Source organism: Petaurus breviceps, unplaced genomic scaffold (assembly GCF_028583685.1).
Source record: "Petaurus breviceps papuanus isolate PSGF00001 unplaced genomic scaffold, PetGlider_PUasm1.0 175, whole genome shotgun sequence".
NCBI lineage: Eukaryota > Metazoa > Chordata > Mammalia > Diprotodontia > Petauridae > Petaurus > Petaurus breviceps.
Genome location: NW_027185764.1, coordinates 49,447,543 through 49,471,675, shown reverse-complemented (window position 1 = coordinate 49,471,675; position 24,133 = coordinate 49,447,543). Strand labels below are relative to the sequence as shown.

General features: G+C 37.6%; 2 protein-coding genes across 15 annotated transcripts in view; one reads left to right on the top strand and one right to left on the bottom strand.

Moving 5' to 3' along the window:
- MCTP1 (multiple C2 and transmembrane domain containing 1) overlaps positions 1 to 16,124 on the top strand; it is a 495,837-nt gene extending 479,713 nt beyond the window's left edge. For all 6 annotated transcript variants that reach the window (XM_069085117.1, XM_069085113.1, XM_069085116.1 and 3 more), the window contains 3 exons: positions 3,722 to 3,831; positions 6,240 to 6,337; positions 7,742 to 16,124. In XM_069085117.1, the coding sequence (XP_068941218.1) occupies positions 3,722 to 3,831; positions 6,240 to 6,337; positions 7,742 to 7,813 (280 nt within the window). In that variant the 3' untranslated portion in view covers positions 7,814 to 16,124. The remainder of the gene's footprint in view (positions 1 to 3,721; positions 3,832 to 6,239; positions 6,338 to 7,741) is intronic.
- Positions 6,053 to 24,133, bottom strand: part of SLF1 (SMC5-SMC6 complex localization factor 1) — a 116,215-nt gene continuing 98,134 nt past the window's right edge. For 8 of the 9 annotated variants that reach the window (XM_069085107.1, XM_069085109.1, XM_069085106.1 and 5 more), the window contains one exon: positions 19,589 to 21,553. In XM_069085107.1, coding sequence (XP_068941208.1) covers positions 21,063 to 21,553 — 491 coding nt within the window. In that variant the 3' untranslated portion in view covers positions 19,589 to 21,062. Of the gene's footprint in view, positions 6,736 to 19,588; positions 21,554 to 24,133 lie in introns of those variants that run through there. The other variant, XM_069085111.1, reaches the window with a different exon arrangement.

Below are 24,133 nucleotides of genomic sequence, written 5' to 3'. Positions count from 1 at the left end.
TCCTTTTGGGGAGAGGCAAGGTAATCCCAATAACTGTAGCAGTCTCCTCTCTCCCAAAGTCACCTCTAAGCATCAGTCCCTTGCAGATTTCCAAGGCCTTCTCCTCATCTAATTCAAATGTTATTTCTATTCCCAAGGATGTTCCCTTCCAATCCAAACATCAGCACTCTATAGCATACAAGGTTCTATCCTGACAATGTGCATTTTCATGTTAACTATTGTTTTCCCTGGGCCTGCTTTATCAAAGTCTGAGACTTGCAGATGGAAAAACTGTGATTTTCAGTGCAGAAAACTTTGAATTATTTCCTTTATAGTTGAGGGAAGGAGAAATGAGCTTGGTTTTTTTCCCCTCTAACATTTCTGAATGGTGGGAGGCTGCCACCATGGAACAGGTGTTTGGCCAGAAAATGTACAGGGCTACTTGAAGAAAGAGTCTGAGTCCTGGCTGTAGGGCAGGGGAGGACATCTGGACTTTGCAGAGCTTTCCATGGTGTGGGCTAAATAGCAATGTTTCAAAGCCTTGCCAGCATTATGATTTCTGCACAAAGAAACAGTGGGTACTGAAAAAGAGAGGTTTCTCCTGGGATCAAACCAGTGAAAACAGTTTGTCCTGAAAGTAGTTTAAAAAAAAATAGCAAAGCCCCTTTGTGGACACCATCTCTTCATTAAATCACCATGGAAGGAACATCTTTGCATTCCTGAAAGTAACTGAAATCTCTTCCCCCCACTTCTTTGTTTCCTTCTCTCTGTATCCTTGTCTCCTCTTCTTTATCCCTCTCTTCTTGTAATCCACTAATGTCTCTCTCTCTGTCTTTCTCTGTCTGTCTGTCTGTCTGTCTCTCTCTTCATATCTCTCTCCATCCACTTCTTTCCCCTCTGCAGGGAAGAGGTACTTTGGAATAAGGCTCTTCACATTTTAATCTTGAAAAAAGGGCAACAAAACCTTCCCCCTAGCCTCACCCCACCCCCTGCCACCAATAGTCACACTGGTGGGGACTGTCCTTTGCTATTTCTTTCCTTCTTGTTCATCCAAGAGGAGTAAGGCAAAATGCTCAGATCCCATGCTAGGACAGCACAGAAGGAGGTTTCCAGATTGGATAGTTGATGTCCTCACACATGGGGTAGTGTGATCGATAGCTCTGAGCTGAGCCACAGGAAGGCAAGCAGACCCTCAACCTTCTGTTCGCTGCAGATCCAGGCAGGAGAAAGGAAACGAGCAGGTGTCCCTTGAGGAGAAAAGAAGTGATTCTACACCTAGTGACAGTTACATAATGTTCACTTTGGAAAGATGTCAAAATTGCTAGCGAAGAAAAAAGACAAACAAAAACAAAACAGCCAGACCATACCAATTATTTGAAGTAATGCATCCAAGATAATCCAACCATAGTATTTGGTATCTTTTGCCAGAAAGAATTATATGATAAAAATGCCAAAAGAGAGACAGAGACAGAGAGAGAGAGAGAGAGAGAGAGAGAGAGAGAGAGAGAGAGAGAGAGAGAGAGAGAGATCTAAGAAACAGCTGCCATATCCACTTCAGTTGATCTCCCCTGCCCTGCAGCCCAACCCTTGGCATATCTTATGGGTTGGCCATACCCAGCTACTCACACTCCAAGGGTAAGAACCTATGTTTCAGCCTTTCTAGAGATGAGTGACTATTACAAAATTATTTTATTTCCTCAACAATTTGTGTAAGCTGGATGCCCAACCTCTCTTTGCTGTGTTTTAGGGCTCGAGAGCCAGACAACAAAGCATATTAGTGCCCCTTTGATAGTTTAACTCTGGTAAGATGCTTTGAAGTACAGCATTATATATTTTAAAATGACAGGAGAACTGGGTAACCATCCCTGGATGCTTCATATAGTGTATCTGTATTCTTTATGCCCTTCCTCTTAGAAAGCTGTCAGTGATTTTCCAGGGATGCTGCATTACTACATGGGAGCCAAATCCTTAAAAACAACAGGGACTTTTCCATCCTTGTTTCTGTATGTTTTTCTGTTCTTTCTTTCTCTTTTGTCTATGTTGCATATTAACTTTCTCCCTGCCTTAACTCACTATTTTTAAAAAAGTTATTTTATTCCTTTCTCATTTTTGGACGCAATCCCTTATTTTTTAAATTTCAGCCTTGGATCTATTCCCATTCCCTTTGCATGGGGGCAGAGGGAGGTGCTATTTTAAAAGCAATCCTCTTTATTCTCATGGGTTTTTTTTTTTTTTTGCTTCTGTCCCTTACCTTGGCATTCAACATAGGATTTTAAGTCTGGAAGGGTCCTTAAAGGTCTATTCTATCCTCCCATTTCACTGATGAGGAAACTGAGGCCCAGAGAAAGGAAGTCAGAGAATCTCAGAATTAGAAAGAAAGAATTAGAAACCAGCTTACCTGATTGACCCACACCTGATCAACCTGTTACAAAATCCCTATGAAACGGTCATCTCACTTTTCCTTAAAAACGTCCAGTCAGTAGCAAACCATTACCTCCTAAACTCATTTCTACTTTGTCTAGTCCTAATCCTCATCCACATGAGGATCCTTCAAATTACTGAAGACAGCTGTCATGCTCTCCCCTCTCCCCTGCTGCCCACCAAGTCTTCTCTACTCCAAATTAAACATTCCCATTTCTTTCAAGTAATCTTCATTCCCATGATTCTGAGACAGTTCTTTTACCATCCTGGGTGCCTCCTCTGCATGTTCTCTGGCTAACCAGTCATTTAGAGACTTAAATGTCATACAGTTAGTGATGGGGCTGGGACTAGAACCCAGAGCTCACATTTCTCAGTCCAGTAATCTTTATATTACACCAGGATGAGGTAGAAGTAGGAAGACACGACGGTCCATTAGTGTTCTTTCCACTCAATTTTTCCATCTAATTTATGGTCTTTTCAATAAAAATGCTTCTTTAAAAAAAATCAACTCTATTTTCAGAAGGAAAATATTTTGTGGACTGGTGAATTTTTGCAAAGCTAGAACAATTCATTTTTCTTCTTTCTTTGACCTATATTTTTGAAACCTCATTAAAGGAGGAAGTGCAGTCCCAGTTTGAGGGGAAATCTAGATGTTTCATAGAACAAAGGATTCTGTTTTTATCTTCATACATATTACTTCCCCAAGATACATGTTAACAAATTTTTGCATGGGAAGTGTGGAATGGTTGATGATAGACTTACAAGCATACTTTATTATTACCAAGCATTAGAAAATATTGCTTTATATTTCTGTTTGAAGAAGGGAAGAACAAAGTGAGTCTGCTGTGGGTGGAGGAGACAGAACTGAAGAGAAGGGTCAAAGGTCCTTTGGGCATGTAGTATCAAACATATTGCCTGCAATGCTACTCTCTTTAGTTGGGCCAGAACCAATTTAAACTGATTGGAAAATATTTAACAAAATAAATAAAAATACAATAGAATATAGATAATGTTAATATGACATTATCTTCATCAATATGCAGCTTTAAAGATCCTTAACTATGGTTTGGTAGGCCCAGTTCTGTTTGAGTTTGATGCCAACATGGAAACCCACCAGGGTTCAGCTGGTAAAGAATGAAAACTGAGCTCACTGATTCCTAATTCTCTATGGTTACTCTGTGTTTTAGTTTCTACCCTGGCTAGAAAATGGTGGAAGTTAATTAGGCCCATTGTACAAATATGACATCTAATCATTACTTGCTTCATCTTTGGTTAAAAGTACAAAGTGATATGACTACTGACATGTTAATTTTTCATTCAGTACATTCAACTGGACTGTCCCATTCTTAAGCTGGCTGGCAATTGCTGCCCTCTGTGTGTTCACAATCATCCTGTATTTCATTCCACTGAGATACATTGTCCTTGTCTGGGGTAAGTAAAGCCTTTTTTTAAAAAACAAAACAAGACAAAGCAAAACTGTCTGAGCTACTTAGAACAAACTGTTTTTAAGGGATGAGTTATATTGTCAGTAGTTCTCTATATTTATGGTCATGAAGCTGCTCCATGATGGAAAGAGACAGGTCAGTTAAAAATCACAACAGTGTAAAGATTTAGGCCTACCTGCAAAATGCATTTTTCTTGCATGGCATTGTAGCCTTCATCATACTATAAACATGGGGCTGTGCAGATTCTTCATATATCAAAATGTAGCTTTGTCTAGATATTATTCTGATTTATTTTCACCACTTATACACAAACAGAGGCATTTCAATCTATATGGTGCATTTAGGACAATATGCTTTTTCCCCCCTATGATACTTTATCATCTGATAGTGTATGTAAACATGAATGCGTACGTACATGGGAGGCTGTCTAAGAGGTCACCTTTAGGCTTATGGAAAAGAACACGCAGTATTTCACAGATGAGGAACAAGAAATCTGTTTTGTTACTACTAAATCTGAATGTCTACCTCACACCTGTTTTCAAGACAGTATTTCAGTCCTGTCTTGTTCATGCAGTTATTGTTGGTCAATGCTCATTTATTAAGCACCTACTAGGTGCCAGATGCTGTGTTAAGTGCCCCTTCCTCACGTTCCTGAGCTCAGACCCTCTATTTGGGAGGCTGCCTGTGTCAGTGCTGTCTGGAGCTAACTTTTTTTTTTCTTTCCTGACAAAATTCATGGTTTGGAAAACTCAATTTTCAGCCTCCAAGGACTACTACCATATAAACCCACCAAGTTAATGATTTCAAATAATCCTTTTCCTTTGCCTATATATAAATCAGTTAGGAAAAGGGAAAGAAACCATATTGAAGGAGAATTGTACCCTCCCCCTCCTTGTTTCTAATATGAAACAAGGCACCAAAATGGGTCATGAACTTCCAAAAAGCATCTGGCTGTCAAAAGGAAGAAAGAGCAGAGGCAAAATGTAAGAGCAGCTTTTTAGTATTTTCTTTTGTATTGAAAGAGCTTTATGACAATCTACTTGGATAAAATGATCAGGGGCATTAGGGATATTCTGTCTCCAAACTCAAGTCTTTTCAAGTTTGAAGAGGCTTCCTTGTCATACCTAATGCAGACCCCAGTGTCTCAAACGCCATTCATTGCCTTTGACCCCTAAAAAACAAACAAAACTTGGGGTGTTTTCTGGAATCCTACAATTTAAAGAAACTCTAAGCTATGGCATTGTTTTTACCACAAGAGGGAAGGAGGAACAGGAACAATCCCACTGTATTTATTGAATGTTTACTGAATTTACAGAGTGTCCATCTCTTTCGTTCATTTCTATGATATTTAAAACAGATGCTGTTTTACTGAAGGAATTAGGAATGAGTGTCACCTTTGGGCAGGTAGGGTCAGACTTGTCCCTGGCTTAGCAAAGCAGTCTTAGGGTAAAAAAAATTCCACAGAACAAAAAAGCATGTCTGTATTCTATGGCACACATTAGTGGAATCTAGTTAAGTAACCTTTAGTGGCCTCTCAAAGTGACTTAGAAGTCATTTTCAGGGCGGGCGTTTGGGCCTGTTGTTTCATCCAATTAAACAGAAAAAGAATTTCATTTGTTTTTGTTGCCCTCAGTGTTGTTGAAAAGTGCCCTCTGTTGCTGAAATATTAATCAGAGATTTGAGAACTATTCAGGCCACACCTCATATAAGGAAATAGAGACTGAAGCCAATTATTTCATGAGGGTCTACTCATGTTTTACCTCCTGAATCCTTAGTTAAGAAACTGGAAATGCTAGTCATCTCAGGCCATTATTGTTTATTTCAGCTAAAGCACCCAAAGTGTATAGTCCCAAATACCGTTAGATCCCTTTCCAACACAGATTACAGCTGCAATCAAACTTTTGAACTTTGTTTTTGTGGTTAAAAACCCCAAACTCTAAACTAACAATGCATGCATTTTCTTTTGAGAACTCCTGTTTTAATTTATAAAATGACTTCCCAGAGTTGTGGTGTACGAGAGAAGAGCTACCCTTTTATTCCTACCAAGTGGGGTGCATAAGTAGCCCAAATGGTTATAACAGTAGGCCAGGGGGAAAGGGTAGCCCTCTAGGTAAATGGTTATATTACAAGATACATCGTCGAATCACTGTCAGGCATGTAAATCACGAGATACATCAGACTGTCAACTTGTCAAGAGCAGGGATTGATTTTTGCTCTACTTTGCATCCCAAACACTTAGTACAATGCCTGGAACTTGATCAATTCTTGTTGATTTGAGAAAAAAAATCCAACAACAAATATTTGTCAAATACTGGCCAGAAATGTGCTTTCAATAATTAGAGGGGAGTAAAAAATACAGAAATTTTAATAATGTTTCAACCATCACTTTTCCAGGCATCAATAAATTTACAAAGAAGCTTCGGAGTCCATATGCGATTGATAACAATGAGCTACTTGACTTCCTTTCCCGAGTTCCTTCTGATGTACAAGTAGTGAGTAGGCTTTTGAAACGCTTTGATGTTATTACTCGTTAAACTTTGATATGTTGTTCTGTAGAGGTGTGTTATTGTAAATTTTTTGCAGGGTTCTACTACTGTCTTTGGTTTTATGATACAATGTGACATTAGGTCTTGAGTACTGGATTCTCTGTCCCATTCATGTTGAAATCCAGACCTTTAGTGCTTTCTATTTCATTCAGAAATGAGTCCTCACTTGGATTTTGCCCATGAGAAAGTTCCAGCTTACCTGGTCACAAGAAAAATGTTTGGCGAATGGGTATTCACAAGAGGGGATTGTCTAGCCAACTCGAGGGGAGGATTGGGAACAACCCCCAAATGATGTTCAGCTGGAGTTAGTTGAGGGGTATGCTGCTGCCTGGGGCTACCACCACCTGTAGGGAGGAAATAGGAATATTAGATTATGAAAACAAAATAAACTAGCAGACATTTAATGGAGAAACATTCCCCTCAATCTTTGGACAAGAATTGAGGGACTTGAAGAATCAAGCTTGTGAGTGGAGCTATTTTGAGGGGATGAGCAAAGGATTTTTGTTTTCTTTACAAGTAGGGAGGACGAGTGGTATAAAGGAAGAAGCACTGATTGGAATAGTCAGGAGACAGAGCTGGGAGTCCTAGCTTTGCCACTAACTTGCTGTGTGGCTGTGGGCAAAGCCTTTCAGGTCCTCAGAGCTTCAGTCTTTTCATCAGTAAAGAGTGAGTTGGGCCAGATCATTATAAATGGACTTCCAGCCCTAAAACAATTCATGTGTGAAGGAAGAATGGCTGTTTTTTAGAGCCTCTTATCACAAGGAAAGAAAGGGTTCCTCCTATTGATGAGAGTGTGACTTTCTCATTATCTTCATGGGATCTGCAATGCTCCTACATAGGCCAAGCTGAAGAAATGACTTTATTTCTTTATCTAGACTGATTGATTCATTGGAACCATTTGGTTTAGTTTCACAGACACTAGAACGTAAGTTGAGCCTGCGCTTAAAAATGAATTCAGAAACAAACAAACAAAAAACCCCCATGAGGTCGCAAAGAATTAACATGCAAGGCTTTTTTGAGTACTGTTGCATGTGGTGATTTGTTGGGTTTTTTTCCCCTCCCAATGTAGTATCTTGTGGTGAAGAGAAAAAGACCCTAGCCCATCACCAAAGTTTACATGAGTGCACTCATGTATTTCCTGGCAGGATTTTCCTAATGCTGTTTTCTTTTTTGATTCCAGCTCTATCACTCCATTGTTTCTGCAGCCCAGCTGCAGATCCCATGCAGCTTGCATCAAGAGAACACCCCTCCTCCCTCCCCCAGGCATACTCTCTCATTCCTTTGCTTCTCAGTCTTTTGCCAGTAAGTGGCCACCTGACCAGTCTTTCTCTGAACTCTCTGTTTAAACAGGTGCAGTACCAAGAACTGAAACAAGATCCCAGTCATAGCCCATGTAAAAGGAAGAAAAACAATCTTGGCTAGCCAGCTTCACGCACTGAGGAGACCAGCAGCATCTGTTTGAGAAAGATAAAAGAAAAAAAAAAGCCCCCAGCCTCAGCAACATTTCCTTCCTTTATGTTTTTATTTATTTTTGTCTTTTTTTTTATCATGATGGAGAGAATCTGTAAATATTGTACAAAGGCATATGTCATTGAAAATATACTTCCGTTGTACAGAACCAGTTTGATAAGGGTTTCAAGTTTGGCTTCAGTTATGTGAAACCCTTGCTAGCTGTGGATAAACTATTACATGTTAAAAAAGCCAATGCAAAAAAAAAAAATTTACTTACTTGGGGAGAGATACTTCTGATGGTTAGTGAACAGGCTAGAATATCAGATTAAATACTCAGCTGTGTCCGATTAAATCTATAAAAATGTAAATCTCAATCTTATTCTTAGAGGTGAATTGTGGTTTGTTTGGTTTTCACTATTTTTTTTATCCAATATGTTATCCATTACAGTTTTTCTCATTTCAGCAGGGGAGAAAAACAACCAACCAGCCCCACAACCTGGGGTGACGTTTATCACAGATTTTATGATTTGGACCCTGTTCACTTTGGGTGCAAATTAATTTAGGACTGCTTCTAAATGAATGAATGAAGGTACTTTCAGCCTTCAAGAGAACTATCAGCTCTTGAGGTCCACGAGGAACAGAAGTCCCATTCCTTGTACATCATTCCATTTAAGGACTTTAAAACCTAGATAGGTCTAAAATTAAATACTGCCAGGTTTCTAAGTGATTGCATATGACTTTTTGTATAGTACACATTATTATACTATAATATTTTAATTTGTACTGAATTAGCAGATTAGCAAAGCCAGTACAGTTATTACTAATAGCATTAGCAATCTGAATCCATCATGGCTTTTGGTATCAGGTTATGAATGCCTTTTGTCTGAATAAGGAATTTTAATACATAATTGTTCTCAAGAGGCAGTGTGAAGATGATGGATAGAGCCAGCCTTGGAATCAGGAAGAACCCCTTGGGTTCAAGATCTGGTTCTGTCACATAATAGTTGTGTTCACCTGGGCAAATGACTTAACTTCTCCAGAGAGCTTGCTAAAACTAGAAGTTATAGACAAGTTGATTTGTGTTTAAAGAGTGAAGGTCTATGCTTGCAGTAAACCACCCTGAAGGTGATGAACCCTGCACCCCTTCCCCTAAAGAAGTTTTCATAGAAAAAAGGTTTTGCTTTTTTTATTACATCATATAAAGTGCTTCATTGTGTATGATGTTTTCAGCTATTGATATGAATTTTAATTTAGAGGAAGTTTGGTGAGTGATATGGCAACATTTCATTTATTTCATTTGTGAAATGGTAATTTTTACTAATATCGATTTGGTGCCCCTGCATGAAAATCAGTTTTGTAAATTAGACTGCTCATTTAGGGAGGAAAAATGGTTTATCTTTGAACAATGTTCACTAATCCCAGCAGAATGAACACTTTCAGTTGCCATTTGCAAGACTCTACACAGCAGTTTTGTACTTAATTCCCTCTGTGTCAAGTAGAGAATTCACCTCTAGAGAGAAATCATCTGGAGAGAAATTCTCACTTTTCTGACTTGATAGGGGATCAAGCTTTGGTTGGAATTGTTACAAAGAATGTTTTCTACCATTCTAATAATAGACTTGGGTAGGGATTATGTTAGAGTGAGTTAAAGAGAGACAAGTTGGAAAAATGTTGGAGTGGGAGAAATGTCTATATTTCCGTCTATAGGAATATTCCTTAAAAATGCACTTATCTCATGGAAGCTGATTAAAAATATTTTTATGTTACTGATATATTGACAAATACTGTTTCTTATGATAGAACTATTTTGATCCTTTGTTTATATAATATGCTTGAAAGATGCCAATCAAATTCCCTTTTTGCCAAAAGGCTTTGACCTCAATGTGCTTCTTTTAGCTCATCCAGTTTATCTTGAACAATTGGGAATGCACACATCCCCATAGTGTTACTATTTGTTGTTAAGGAACAATATACCATGAATGAAGTTGTTACTCTTGAAACTTTATTGATGGGGACCTATTGTTTGTTTGAAATAACTTTCAGTTAGATCTTTTGTAAAATGTATGTTCCATTCCGGTGTTGTCTGCAGACCTTAGATGATCAGTAAGCCTGATATTCTGCAAAGCTCAAGATGTGCCCTATGGAATATTAACCATTAATCTAAGTGCAAATTCCTGTTCTTCCACTGTACCCAATTTCAGATGTTTACTACACATTTACTGCATTAAAACACAAAAGAGAATGATTATTTCCAAGTATAATCAGTACAGTCATGGTCCTCCTGTCTGTCTCTTTTCCTGGATTGCATACCATTGCTTAGAGCGACACTTTAAGCGGAATAGTAGATAGTCTTAGAATTGGAGTCAGGAAGACCCGATATCAGTTCCTGCCTTAAACATCAACTAGCTATGTGACCCTGGGCAAGAAGTCACTTATCTATAAAAATGGGGATAATAATAGCACCTACATTAAAGGGCTGTTAGGAGAATGAAATGAGAGAACATGTATAAAGTACTCTGCAAGCCTAGAGGACTATATAAATGCTAGTTATTATTATTATTGTTACAGGCTTTGTTTGATCATCCAAAAAGATTTTTCTGATGCCTAGGAAGGATTTCTTTTTTCAAAACTTTATTCTTTAGGAGCAGAGATTCCAATAGATCTCTCCAAGAGAGATTCCAGTGAAGCTCTGGAGTGGCAGGCAGGTAGAGGAATGATAACCTTGAACTATCCCTTTGCATGATAATAGCATTTATGTAGCACTTTAGGATGTCAAGGGCTCCCAAACATTCTCTAAGGTAGGTAGTGTAAGTATTGCTCTCATTTTGCAGATAAGGAAACCCAGGCTTAGCTCTAAGACTGGCTTAAAGTCCCATAGTTGGGTCGAAAACTTAGGACTTCTGACTTCAAAGATTGTCCCCTCTCCTCTGCGAATGCTCCCTCTCTTAGCATACCAACAATCCAGAAGGGGGTTGATATTATGCTACAGACATGGCCTGGAAATAAAAGTTGGAGGAAACCTACTTATTGTCTAACAGCAGGGGACTGAGCCATTTCTTTTCAAAAATCCCCTCGTGAGGCCACATCTTGTTTCTTCAGAGCTGTGAGATAGATATCAGTCCGAAGAGCTCTTGGAACGTCAGCTGTGACATAAGTGCTTAAACATGCCTGTTCTCAGCAGATGGACATTGGATGTGAACCTCTTGCCCTGATTTAGAAAGAGGATCGCCAAAGTCATGGCACTAATTGACTGTGTCTCAATATTTGATACAGAGTAAATTCGGTAAAAATCCTTCAACTATGCTTGGACATATTTCACAAACTGGTATTATCACCCTTCAGGTAGGAGAGAGAAAAGTTGAATAGGAAAACTGGATTCAAATTCTGCCTCTAACCCATGACTGACTGTTTCTGTGCCTCTGGCAAACCTTAAAAGGCTTAGACATTGCAAACCTTCATTGGTGGAGGAAATTTCCTCATGGGCCTTGTCGACACCAATGAAATCTCAGGTCCAGACTAAAAAAATAAATAAATCAATTATCCCTCAAAGGAGAAACATTTATATTTATACATGTTTAGTATGATTCTAGGGAATTTAGGTAGATTTGATGTAAGAGGATTCTGAATTATCTCAATGTGTCAGCACAGAGAATACACTTAAAAATCAAGTCTTGAAAGTTTTCATGTCATATTAACATTGACATCAACTGAGTATTTTTTTTTTGTTTTAATCAGTAAGTGGGACATAATATTAGCAGAGAGATTATTTGGTAGTTCTAGTAGAACACCAGACTTATTTAGGGTGTTCCCTTCTAAGCTTTTTCTCATTTACTTTATGATTTACACCGAGGGCTTTCCATTCATTTGGCACTTCCAAAGTATTTCAAGCAAGTCCTTTATACTTTTATCCTTTATACTCAGTGTCTTAAGTGGAGAGGACTTGGTGATGAGTTCTGTCACATATGTGAACACAAACACTCAATCTCTTGCTTTCTGTATCCAAATTTACTTTCTTTAGAGTGGATGACCCCACTCCCTTCTGTAATAAAGACTCCCCAACTTATTCAACAGGGCCTTGTTCCTTTTGTATGCTTAATACTGTCCTGGGCTTTAGCACCAAAGTAGCAACACTATGGCCAGCTAGGTGGCAAAATGGATAGAGTGACAGGCTGGAGTCAGGAAGACTCATCTTTCCTGAGTAAAAATCTAGTTTCAGACATTAGCTGTGTAATGCTGAACAAGTCATTTAACCCTGTTTGTCTCAGTTTACTCATCTGTCAAATGGGCTGGAGAAGAAAATGGTAAGCTACTCCAGTATCTTTGTCAAGAAAGTCCCAAACAGGGTCACAAAGGGTTAGTCATAACTGAACAAAAGCAGCACTGTAGAAATGCATGGACAGAAATATCATGAATTATAGTTCCTGTCAAAGTCCCAAGTCCCAGCATATTAGTCTTATTGTTTATTTTTTTTAATCCTGGAGAGCAGAATATGTATTGCAAGACAATCATAAGTGTACATTGTATGCAGAACACTCATCTTTAATTTGATTTGAATGCCCACCATTCCTAGGTTCTACATAGCTTTTCCTGTATTTTTAGTTGTTTTTTTGTGAAATAAAGTCACATTTTTCTTGTTGGTAATCATGATAGCTCTTCACTATTTTAAATTCTAATTCTCCTTCCTGTGGTGGCTGATACAAATGAATTGCAAGAAAACAATACTTCCCTGGGTTAAAAACAACACAGGTGTAGGGGGGGAAAGTACACTTTAAAAAAGCCTTTTGAAAGCAAACCCGGATCTTGTGCCTCAGTTCCTATAACCCCATTGACCTCCCCTGAAATCCTGAGGCTTAACTGAAAGCCTCCCTCAGCAAGCCAATGCAAATGCTATATTTATTTTATGGATAACTATGTGAAATGTTTGCAAGAAATTAAAAAATAATGTAGTTTGAGATGTAGATCAGTGTTGTGCTGCTCAAACTGAAACCATTACATACCTTAATTGGTAGAACTCGGTTCAGTTTTTCCCACCTTCCCACCTTGGAAAGAATCGATATACTGGCTTTATCGGGGGGCTATGCTAAGGATATTTAGGGTACTTATTTCTATATGTCTTTTCATTTCCAAAGAGCTAGAAGAAATGGTGTGTGTCCACTATTTTTCCCCCCAAATGTTAAGGCAACCAAATTTCACAGTTGTTCAGTTCAATTCAATCAACCATTCTTCTCTATTGGGAAATTAATCAACAAGCAATTATTAAGTGGTAGGCACCGGGGATACAAAGATACGAATAAACAGTCCTTGCCCACCTAAAGTTTATAGTCTAGCCAAAGGCCACAACAGCAATCTGGTGGGGATGGGGGGAAGGTCCTTGCAGCCAAGGATGGGGAAGCAGAAAAGGTTTCATGTAGCAGGTGGTGCTTGAGAAGAGCTTTGAAGGATTCTAAGAGGTGCAGAGAAAGCCAGGCATGGAGAGCAGCTTGCAGAAGAGAGATAGAGGGCAGGAAAACAAAACAAAAGTGTGCTCTAGGGAGGACATTCAGAAGTTCCCTAGCTTGCAGCTCTCGGGCATTATAGCCCATGGATGCAAGGGGACTGACTGGTGAATAAGAGAAACTATATAGGAAGGCCTAAACCTACAAGCCTGAAAAGCACTAAGTTCTGTTGGGAATGGGCAGAATATTTGAGGAGCTGAGGCAATGGCCCAGTTGTGAACTATGAATGGGAAAGCATAAAAATATACAGATAGGCCCACACAGGACATAAATCAACATACTGTATTTCACTTCGCAGGGCTCAGTGGTGAGGGATTTAGTGCTTCTAAGGATGTGGCAGATTTTTTTTTCCACCCTGGCCTTTTCTTTTACTGGTGACACAATTTCCAAAAATATACCCAGACAGAGTGCCTTCCTATCAAAATAATTTTGTACTAATTTTATGGCTACTTAGACAGGGCATCCCAATAGTCTTAGTACTAAGACTATCAGCGCCCTGTATGTGTACACGTTCTCTCTCTTACTAGACGATAAAGTCCTTGAGGGCAGAGGTCATTTCATTTTGGTCGAACTCTTTTTCTATTTCTGCACTCTCACACCCCACCAGTGCCAGGCACATAGTAGGCCTCTTAATCAACGTTTGTTAATTGATCCAGCAATATGAGCTAACAGCAATTATTTTATTTTCTTGTGTATAACACTCCTAACATTCCATGAAAAATGCAACAAACACATTGATTGACAGCCTGTCTGGTTCACTCTCCTTTGCAGTAGCATAGCCAGTCAGCCACAGCCCTGCAATGGCAGCCAAGCAATTTGGCAAGTAGACAGACATCCCAGTGCTTAGCACAGTGCCTATCTATCACACTAGGAAAAAAAGTTTGTGTTTATTTTTTAGCTACATGTCAGGGACCTAACAGTTGCTTGCTAGAGTATAATCCCACCAAAGCAAATTTACTCAATACTCTCTTTTACATGTAAGTTACCAGGTGGGTAGCCTAGCTACTAAATGGTTACCCAATGGAGTTGTGTTTCTAATTAATCTCTTTGACCCTGGATATTTTGGGTGATTAGATGTTTTAACTCATGACTCCTGTTGCTGGTTAAGGGTTTTTTTTTTTTAAATTCTGTCAGCAGATAATAAAAGATGAAAATGTTTACAAAGTAAAATGATTGTAGTTGGAATCATACTCTGTCTAAAAGGCACCTCTGAAAAAGCCATTTTCCTGGTTCTCACAGAGGGAGGTATAAGGTAGCAGCCTCTGACAAAACTGTGAAAATCAGAGGTTGTTTTTTTTTTTTCCTACCATGGCCAGACTCCCTACAGAATTCCCTCACAAAAGTCTGGCTGCTTAATCTGGTATCAATACAGTGGAGTAGAAAACCTACATTATAAAGTGGGGTTTTTCTACATCTGTGAAGAGAAATGAAAGAAAATTCTTAATTTAATAACAGTACTGAACTCCCTGCAAATGCATCTAAGGTAGAGTCTGGTACATGTAGCCATCATTTAATCTTATCAGTTCCTCCCTGCTTTTTTGTGTTGAATCTGAAAAGACCCATCAGGGAACAAATAATTCTTCATGTCCCATGAACACTCCTAAAATCAGAAGGGGTTGATAGAACAGATAGGTTATCATCAATCCACATGGTATCTATATGAAAGAATTCAATCTTTCACAGGTTAGACAGGATACCCTCACCTCAGGGGGAAAGATCTGCTCAGAAGGATAGGATGACCATGTCAGTAAACAGAGGGAATAGACACTCTCAGAGAAAGGGCATAGAACATCTATAGGGAGAAGATACTGCTTGGCATATGAATAAGATGATGCTTTCAGAACCCATTAAAAAACTACCAATCTTCGAGGAATAATAATAGTTTATGATAAGGTTGTGGCGCCAAATTGAGACGAACAACCATTTAGGAGCCTAGTTACTATGGCAAGAGAGACTGTTTGAGAAAAGGAGTCAATTTTTAAAAACAGGAAACTATTAAGACACCAATTCAGTTGGTTTTACTTCAATCACTTGTTGATATTTGTTTTTAAATTTGTATACATCGCCTTCCCTACCTCTCCCAGTGAGACAAGCCAATTCAATGACTTTTTTTTCATAACTTCATCTCCCACCCCCATATTCTTAACCTCCCTCTTCTAGCCCACCAAAATAACTGACCACTTCATGCAAATCAGTGCCTTTGCCTCTTCTTCGCCAATATGCCTACACCTGTAAAATCTTCTCAATCAATGCACGTGGAATCTCCCAGAAGCCTCCACATTGATTCTTCCCAGCCTCCAATGACTCCTAACTGCTGTTTTAAAAATGGCATGTTTTCTTCTGTTAATCCTGCTAATTTTGAGATTGCAAAACTGTTCAGGCACAAAAGTCGTTTAATTTATCAACTTAAAATCATAAGAGGAGGTGTGATGGAATAGAAGAAATGATGAACTTGGAGCCAAAAGGGTTTGAAACCCTTCTTAATTAATGTGTGTCTACCTAATAACTATATGGGCACAGGCAAATCACTTTACTTTTCTGAACCTCAGTTTCCTTGTCTCTAAAATGGGGAGAATATCTGCAATACCTACCTCACAGGGCTGTTGTGAGGATCCAATGAGATGATGTCGACAAAGGTCTCTGCAGACCTTACAATGCTACCTAAGTGTCAGATATCACCATTAATAACTTTCTGCACAGTGTACTGGATCTCTGTGGCTGGAAATAATGTGGATGAGGAAAATGTATCTTTTTGTTTTAAATAAAACCTGTGTTGAATGACATAAGTAGCTGTTTAAATATGAAATGGTGGGGAGGGGTGCGATCTCAGACATGAGATCATTCTAAGTCAAACCATCTTCATCCTTAGGAAAAGATGCTTCAGTGTTAAGAAGTAAACACCACTGGCCTAACCCTGGAGTTCTTCTGAGATGTCACTTATGACAAGTTAAGTTCTTTTTATGTTTCACCACTTTAAGATTAATGATCTTTTTCAGAAGGAGTATCTACTTCATTGTAAGGGTAGGTGGATGGAGGGAATGGGACTTTTTCAGTTCATCCACCATAAAGATTAATGACATTCTTATAAGAATATATTCAAACCTGGATTCCAGATTCTCAGTTGGCAGATCCCACCTGCTGAAACTAGAAAACATGTTATTTTTTTTTCTTGCTTTCCCTTGATGGATCTTAAACAACATTTCCTAACAGTAGCTTGTGATTTTCTATTTATATGCTCATGCCAACAGAGGGGCTGGAAAAAAAAATTGAAGATATTTAGAGCACAATTAAAAGATGAAAAAATTTGGGGAAAGACTTCAACCACCATTGGTGATAACTCTATTTGAGTGGAAACCATTTAAAAAATAGATTCAAGTTCTATATTATATTGTTGCAGATTAGTAATATCTCAGTGGTTATCTTTCTATAACATCTTAGATCACAGCCCACTTTGTTTAGATGCAATACTAAATGTCTTTTAGTTCTTGATTTGGCAAATGATTTCTAACATATAACCAAATAATTGATTTTGCTCTTCTAAAATGGGAAAACAAAAGATAATCAGTACAAATATGCTACATATTCAATAGCACAAAGATATTTTCAGAATCAGCTACTTGTAACAAGTAACACCATGGATTCTCACACATTATGCATTTCAAAGAAAAAATATATCTTGTAAAAAATCTTCATTTTGCAATTTAAAAAATATAAAATTTAGGAAATTAAGCTATGTGTTTCTTTTGAAAAAACAAGTAAAAATAGTTCTATTTTTCCTCCAACAAATTACCTAAAATTATTTAAAGTGAAGAAACTGAACTTGCCTGACTCTATGAACTGGAGCTTCCATAAACTGGAAGGAATGTAAAGGCTAAAATATGAAGAAATAAATCAGTGGCTGAAGTGAATTTTCAATCTTCAGACGTTATTTACCAGGAATGAAAGCATTAAAACATACCCTTATAACGGTGTCTGATTCTCTAGTACCCAGAGTTCTTGAAAGATATAGCTGGCAATGATTTTATTAATGTGTCTGCAAAAGAGTATTGAAGATATGCTTAAATTCACCTTAGTACGCACTCACCCATAGGTTGCGGGTACTCAATATAAAATATGTGGCTTCCTAGCTTTATTGATGAATATAGCATGCAATTACTAAATGATATAAGATCACATGAACTATAAATTTTGCAAAATTTTCTTACCAGAATCCTCCTGCCATATAAGGGATATGCTGTACCTCAAAAAACCACTGTGTGCCTAAAATCACACAAAACAACACCCAAAATCCCTTTCTAACTAGCTGATGTTACCTATTATATTTTAATATATGGAAACATCTTATGTTAAGGCAATTAAATATCAAAGTATATTCTTCCACCTTAATTTTTAGAATCTAATTTGGCATTTCTTGCAATTTGATTATCAGGAACAGTTCAGTACCCTATGTCACCAATTTTAAAGTTGTTGGGTTTCTACCATCTACCCAACTCCAACAATGTCATCACTGACCATTTAATTCAAGCCATATTTGTTATAAAAACAAATTATCATTCTAAGTCTTGCTCTCTAGATGTCAGCAGGAGGTGTGGGAGAGTGCCTGGGGGAAGGAGTGCCTCGTGTCACTCAAAAATGACCCCTTCCTCCTGATTAAGGTGAAACAGTGACAGGCTCTCATCAAGCTCTCTCTCTCTTAACTGGAAAGGTGTGTGCATGCATATGGATTGCACCCTATTCTGATGATTACTGCATATGATGGTGTTCATCTGAAGGAAGCTGTGTTCTAGGTTTTACAGTAAACAAAAATGGCATACCTTTCATGGGCATGTTAGAAACACATTGGGTTGGTCAACCTGGGTGGGAGTGAGCTGGGGCTTGGGAATGACTGATTTATACACACACCACATTTGGTGTTATGAAAGATAATCCTGAGTGAAGAAAACTATGACATTGAGAACAAAAGTTGAGCTTCTGAAACCACAATGGGGATTACTTCATGTCTTATGCATCACATAAAGGCCTGAAATTTTTTTTTTCTCTTACAAAAGGTACAAGGTATCAGGATAATTGCAAATAATAATGGTTCTTATTTATCAAGTATTTTATAGCTACAATGTGTTTTCTTCACAATTACTTTGGGTGAATTATTATCTCCATTTTTCATAAGGCCCAGAAACAGACTTGTTGAAGGTCATTCAGGAATGCAAGTCATTTGCCTCCAAGACTAGAACTCTCTCAACATTTGATCTTTAGATTTAGGAAACCATTATTTAAGCTGCAAGTATTAGGGCTTTGTTTCTGAGGCACAACGCTGAAAGGCAAATTTAAAACAATTTTTTTTTTCTATTTATCTGTGCATTTAAGCTCTTGTCCTCTTTTATCCTTTGTAGTCAATGCAAAGACAACTGAGAAGCCAAGTAGTGCACCCAAAGTCAGAAAGACATGGTTTCAGGTTCTGTCTCTGACAAATGCTAAATATGTGGCTATGGGTAAATCACCTCTCAGAGTCACAGGCAATATGACACTGTAAGTTAAAGATAAGTTGCCAATCTGCATGCATGAGATAATTTTCAGATAGGGAATATTCTGTATAGATGAAATCACAGATCTAGTCCAAAAAAAAAAAAAAGAACCTGATTCACTGAAAAATTCCAGCTTCCTATGTGGATGATCTGTTAGAATATCCAGTAAAAATAAGACTAAATAATAGGAAAAACAATGCTGAAGTGCCATATAACTCAAAATTCTCAGGGATATTTTAATACTTACGAATGAACATCAGAAAATCTTTCAGGCTTAATAACTGGCAACCAGATGTACTTGTATCTGGTTTGAGGGCTTATTTAAAAGAATCTGAGTCTTAGTTAAGTACACTATTACTATAAATGCCATAATTCAGGTCTCTTTTTAGGCAACGTACATAACTTTTTTTCAAGTCCTCTAGAACTGAAAACCTGTGTTGATAGATAATGCATTTTAAAACACAAATATGAGAATTAAGTTTCTCATAGCATGGTTAACATTATACAAGTCAAACCATATTAACAGGTGAAAAACTGAAATTTCACCAAACTTAAAAATTATGAAAATATGAACTTCTCACTGGCCAGGGCCACCTCTTTCAAAGGTTTTCATAAATCCTAATAATACCTAGCACTGTGACATGCACATAGAAAATATATAGCAATTTTAAAAAGATGAGAATGAAAGCCAGGAAGGTAATTTTACCTTGCATCTAATTCAAGCTGTGTCACTGTACATATCTTATACTTTATTCATGGTAAGAGAAAGCTGACAGGTACAACATTCATTTAGAAAATATAAACACTGCAACTAAAAGAAAACATTTTCATGATGATTCAGTGTAGAAAAATCCACTATTTTTCCATTACAATGAAAAAAATGACAGTCTAAATGAACTACTGAAGACAGGACATGTGTTATACTCAGAAATTTATCTCCTCTGCCTGGCCCTGTTTCCCTTACTTTGATAAACTATCTTCTTCATATTCAGTTTTCATTCGTTTAGTTTGCTTTGTAGTGTTCAATGAGAGGAAAGAGATCAGGCAGGATCATAGTGAGAAAAAACAAATAAGCAAATTTAAGTTGTGATTTAGAACAAACTGAACATTTTACTGATGAAGCAGCAGAGGTGCAGTCCTGGTACAGACCAACTAGAGTTCAGATTTCCCAATGTCTTGTCTGGACGTTGTTTGCTCTTTTATACTGCACTAGATCTCCTCTATGCAGTCTACCAGATATTAAAATGTGATATTCCCTAGACCTGCTTATGTGTAAACATAAACTTTTAAACACAACATAGGAAAATCATGAAAAGAACAGAATTTAACCAGAACTGATCCACTATTATAGGGGATGACAATGATCTGAGATGGTAACCCCTGTAACTGATCACTGAATATTTATACCTTGTGAAAAGATCTGTTTCTCTGATAAAAATCAATGGGTGCAGATTAACTGCTGTAAGATTATACATGTAAGCTTCACGAAAGCTAAATGAAGTCTTAATGTCTCTGTGCCAGCTACAGAAAAACAAAACATTCCCAACAGTGGATGTGACCAGCCGTGCTTTCACTTTTAGCTTTACCACAAATCACTATGAGGAAAGGATCTCCAATTGACACACTTCTAGCCTGTGTTGTCACAGGGCACACAAAGGATCAACTTACTCTATGAACTGCCACTTCGTTGGCTACTTATAGCAGTAACATACCTTAGGTACATAGGCAGCAGATACAGATGAATTCCGGCTTATTCTCTTCCCACTAGACTGGAGCACTAGTTAATGCTGCAAACTTTATAAATAGTTATTTTAGGAAAAACACAGAATTAAATGGAAACTGTTCTGATGGTTAGTATGATGAATAAAAATAACATTTCCCAACTATGTTCACTTTTAAGTGATTATGTGTATATAATTGCGTTGCTATCTGCCAGGATTCTCAGATACATAAGGGAGAGAGAAAATAATTTCACTAGGTTTTAATAAGCATTAGTACACACAAGAATCACTTTTAAAAAATACAATGTAATTTTTAAAATTTGTCAATTTGTAAATAATTTGCATTTCTCTTTTGGAGAGCACAGTTAAAATACTTTTTTTCTGAAAAAGGAATGACCTAATAAGCACTTCTAAAACAAATCAAGTCAAAGATTGCGTCTATAAACACAGAATTTAAACTATTTTAGACAGTCTATCAATATTAAGTAGTGCCATGAAAAGTCTCTGACTGTTCTAGCATAGTTTTTAGTGTTATCAGTAAGGCCTGTGTGTGAACTCCCGTAAACACTCCCAAGTTCTCAGGGATCCCCTTAAGGAGACTTGGGAGCTTCTTCAGGGTCACAAGATCTCTAGCATAGAGATCCATGATCCAGTCTGTATGGAGACTGGTGACATCCTTGCAAGTCCTAGGAGAAGTAAACAGCCTTTCATGTAGATGAGTTAACTCCTTAAAAACAGAGAAGTTTGAAAACAAGTTGAATATTGAACAAAAATTCAATAGCATTCTACTGAGTAAGAATGAGCCAAATTCAATCTGCTGCTGGTAGAAATGTTCCTCTGCTTGTGTGTGAAGGTCCTTAGTGGAACCTTTGATGTGTAGGGCAGCCAGAAGGTCTTCCTTGATTTGGGGAGCTAGCACATAATCCAAAGGCAGTTTTCCTTTAGAAGTCTTCTGCTGGAGAAGCACCGAGCCTGGAAAAGTGATGCAAAGTACTAAGTAACATTTACAGCTAGCTTTGGTCCTCATCTGCATGGACACAATTAACCAAGGCACATTAGGAAAAAAAAAATTCAAGTCAACTGCTTAATCTGAAGATAATACAGAAGGCCATTTGTATTAGTTTACAACTGATCTATGAGGTACAAATAAAAAAAAGGTTTTTTGAAATTTTACAGATTGGTGTTAAAAAATGATGCTGCTTCAAGATTAAAAAGATTAAAAAAAATGTATCTCTCCAGAGAACAATGTTTTCATGAGTGCGCGCGCACACACACACACACACACACACACACACACCCCAACATATACACAAAAGATAAAAATACAAACTCAGTCTGGCACACAGTGACTTACACAATTCAGCTTCCACTTCTACAGACTTTATATCATAATACTCCCTTTCACAAACTCCATACATATTCCAACTGGACTAGATTCCTATTCATTACCTGGACTTGATATTCCACGTGAGTTTTGTTCATTTGCATAAGCCATTCCCTGTACCAAGAATATCTCTTCCTCCTCATTTTCATCTCTCTGAATCCTTGTTTTTTTCCCTGACTCAATGAGGTATCATTTCTATAAGGCTTTCCTCATTTCCTCCCTAATACAGTACCAAATGTTAGTGCTCTTTCTTGCTCTAATTTTCCCTCTTTTTATACATGTATCCTCCAAGCAGAATGTAAGCCCCTTGAGGGAAGAAGCTATTTTTGTTTTTTGCCTTTTTATCCTCAATACCCAGCACAGAGCCTTGAACATACTAAAAAAAATGTGCTTAACAAGTTTGCTGAATTGGATTATTAATTTGATACTGTGAGAAATATGTTTAAATATCTTGAAATATTCAGGATACTCATCATGGTAACTTACTACCCGTAAGGAAATGAAATAAAAGCGGCAGAATTAAAAGTCTAGAAAAAAATATGCTGGGTAGAGGGACTATTCTTCAACAGCAAGTAGCATGTCCTTCACAGTCTACCCTATATGTGTAGCCGATCAAAAACCAAAACCAAAACCAAACAACCCTTAACTGCCCAAATTATAGTCCATCTACTCTATTCAGACTTGTATATCTTCTTGCTTGAAAGTTACTGTAGCCCTCTACATCCCTTTCCCCCATAGGATTGTCGGTAGCACAGGTGAAATATGAGAGCAGCAGAATATCAACAATGTTGTATTTGGTTAAACTTCAGTAAACAAATGGTAAGCACCCGATCTGTTTCATGGACTGTGCCAAGTTTAATTTTTATGCACTTCAACATTAGGAAAACAACTGTTCTAAGAGCTATAAAAGATTTTCCCCCCTTTTTGAAGGTAGTAGCAAAGCTATAATACAAAATCCATGACCTAGTCATTTGTTAGCAATATTTACATTTATGTAAAATATTGTTTTTAGAAGGAAAAAAAGTTTTTAGCTAATGTATTGGCCTACTTTTAAAAATACATAATTTCCCCTTCAACATAATTTCACATATATGTATATTTATACACATATACACACATATATATTTTACATAAAATAACACGATAACTGATAAAATAAGATTAATGTCTAGCTAGCTTAAGGTCAAACAGTCTTTTGAAGTACTGCATTGCTTTACGGTGTGCTGAATGAACAATTAAAAAATAAGTACCAAAACAAACCAAAAAAAAAAAAAATGGTGACAGTAAGCTAAGTTCTCGTAGAAATTTTTAAAAAAGGCCTCCATCTGACTTCTATTAAACCTGAATGAATCCACAATGAGTGTGTAATGTAGTTTCTGCCATGGTGGTGTCAAACTCTCTGACAGGCCCAAACCTAGAATGTGACAAAGGCAAAGACAAGACTGCATTCAACCTCTAGAGTAGCTAGAGGGCCTTGATGAATGCAACTGCAAGTAGATCTCTCCCTTAGGACAAGAAGATCATCCATTTCCTATTCTTCACTAAAGGCCGTGTAAAAATGCACATCTGTCAGTGTAATGCCATTCTCTATTGGAAAGTTCAGTTTACTCTATCACATTGGTACACTAACTCTTGCATCACTTGAACCAATTGGAGAGAGGGCAAGTATTGGCTTGACATGTCAAATACGAGATCTGGTAGATAAATAAAACACCTGGGGGACAGTACATTGAGATTCAGTAAACACAAAGTACAAGGGGAATGTAGAAGAGTCCAGGAATGTATTGATTGCAAGATGGTGTCAGCACAATAGACACACAGGGCAGCCTTTAGGGGGCAGGAGAAGACTATAAATAACCAGAAGTCTTAGGCTGCTAGTTTTGCCCTTTTTAAAGCTGGATATAGTTAGAAGACATCCAAATGCAGCATACTTTAGTATTTTCATAAAGACATGAATATTTTAACTACCAAAAATATCAGAAGCCACACACTTGAATTTAATCAGGCTGATATGAAATTAATAGGAAATACATATATATCTATTTATTTCCCTTTGTTCCATAACCCCCCCATGCATGTTTTTAATGTTTTGATCTAAAATTTATGTTATCCAGCTCAGACCAAATAGTTTGTCACTAAAAAGGCAGAGGCTTGCTGAGAGCACAGAT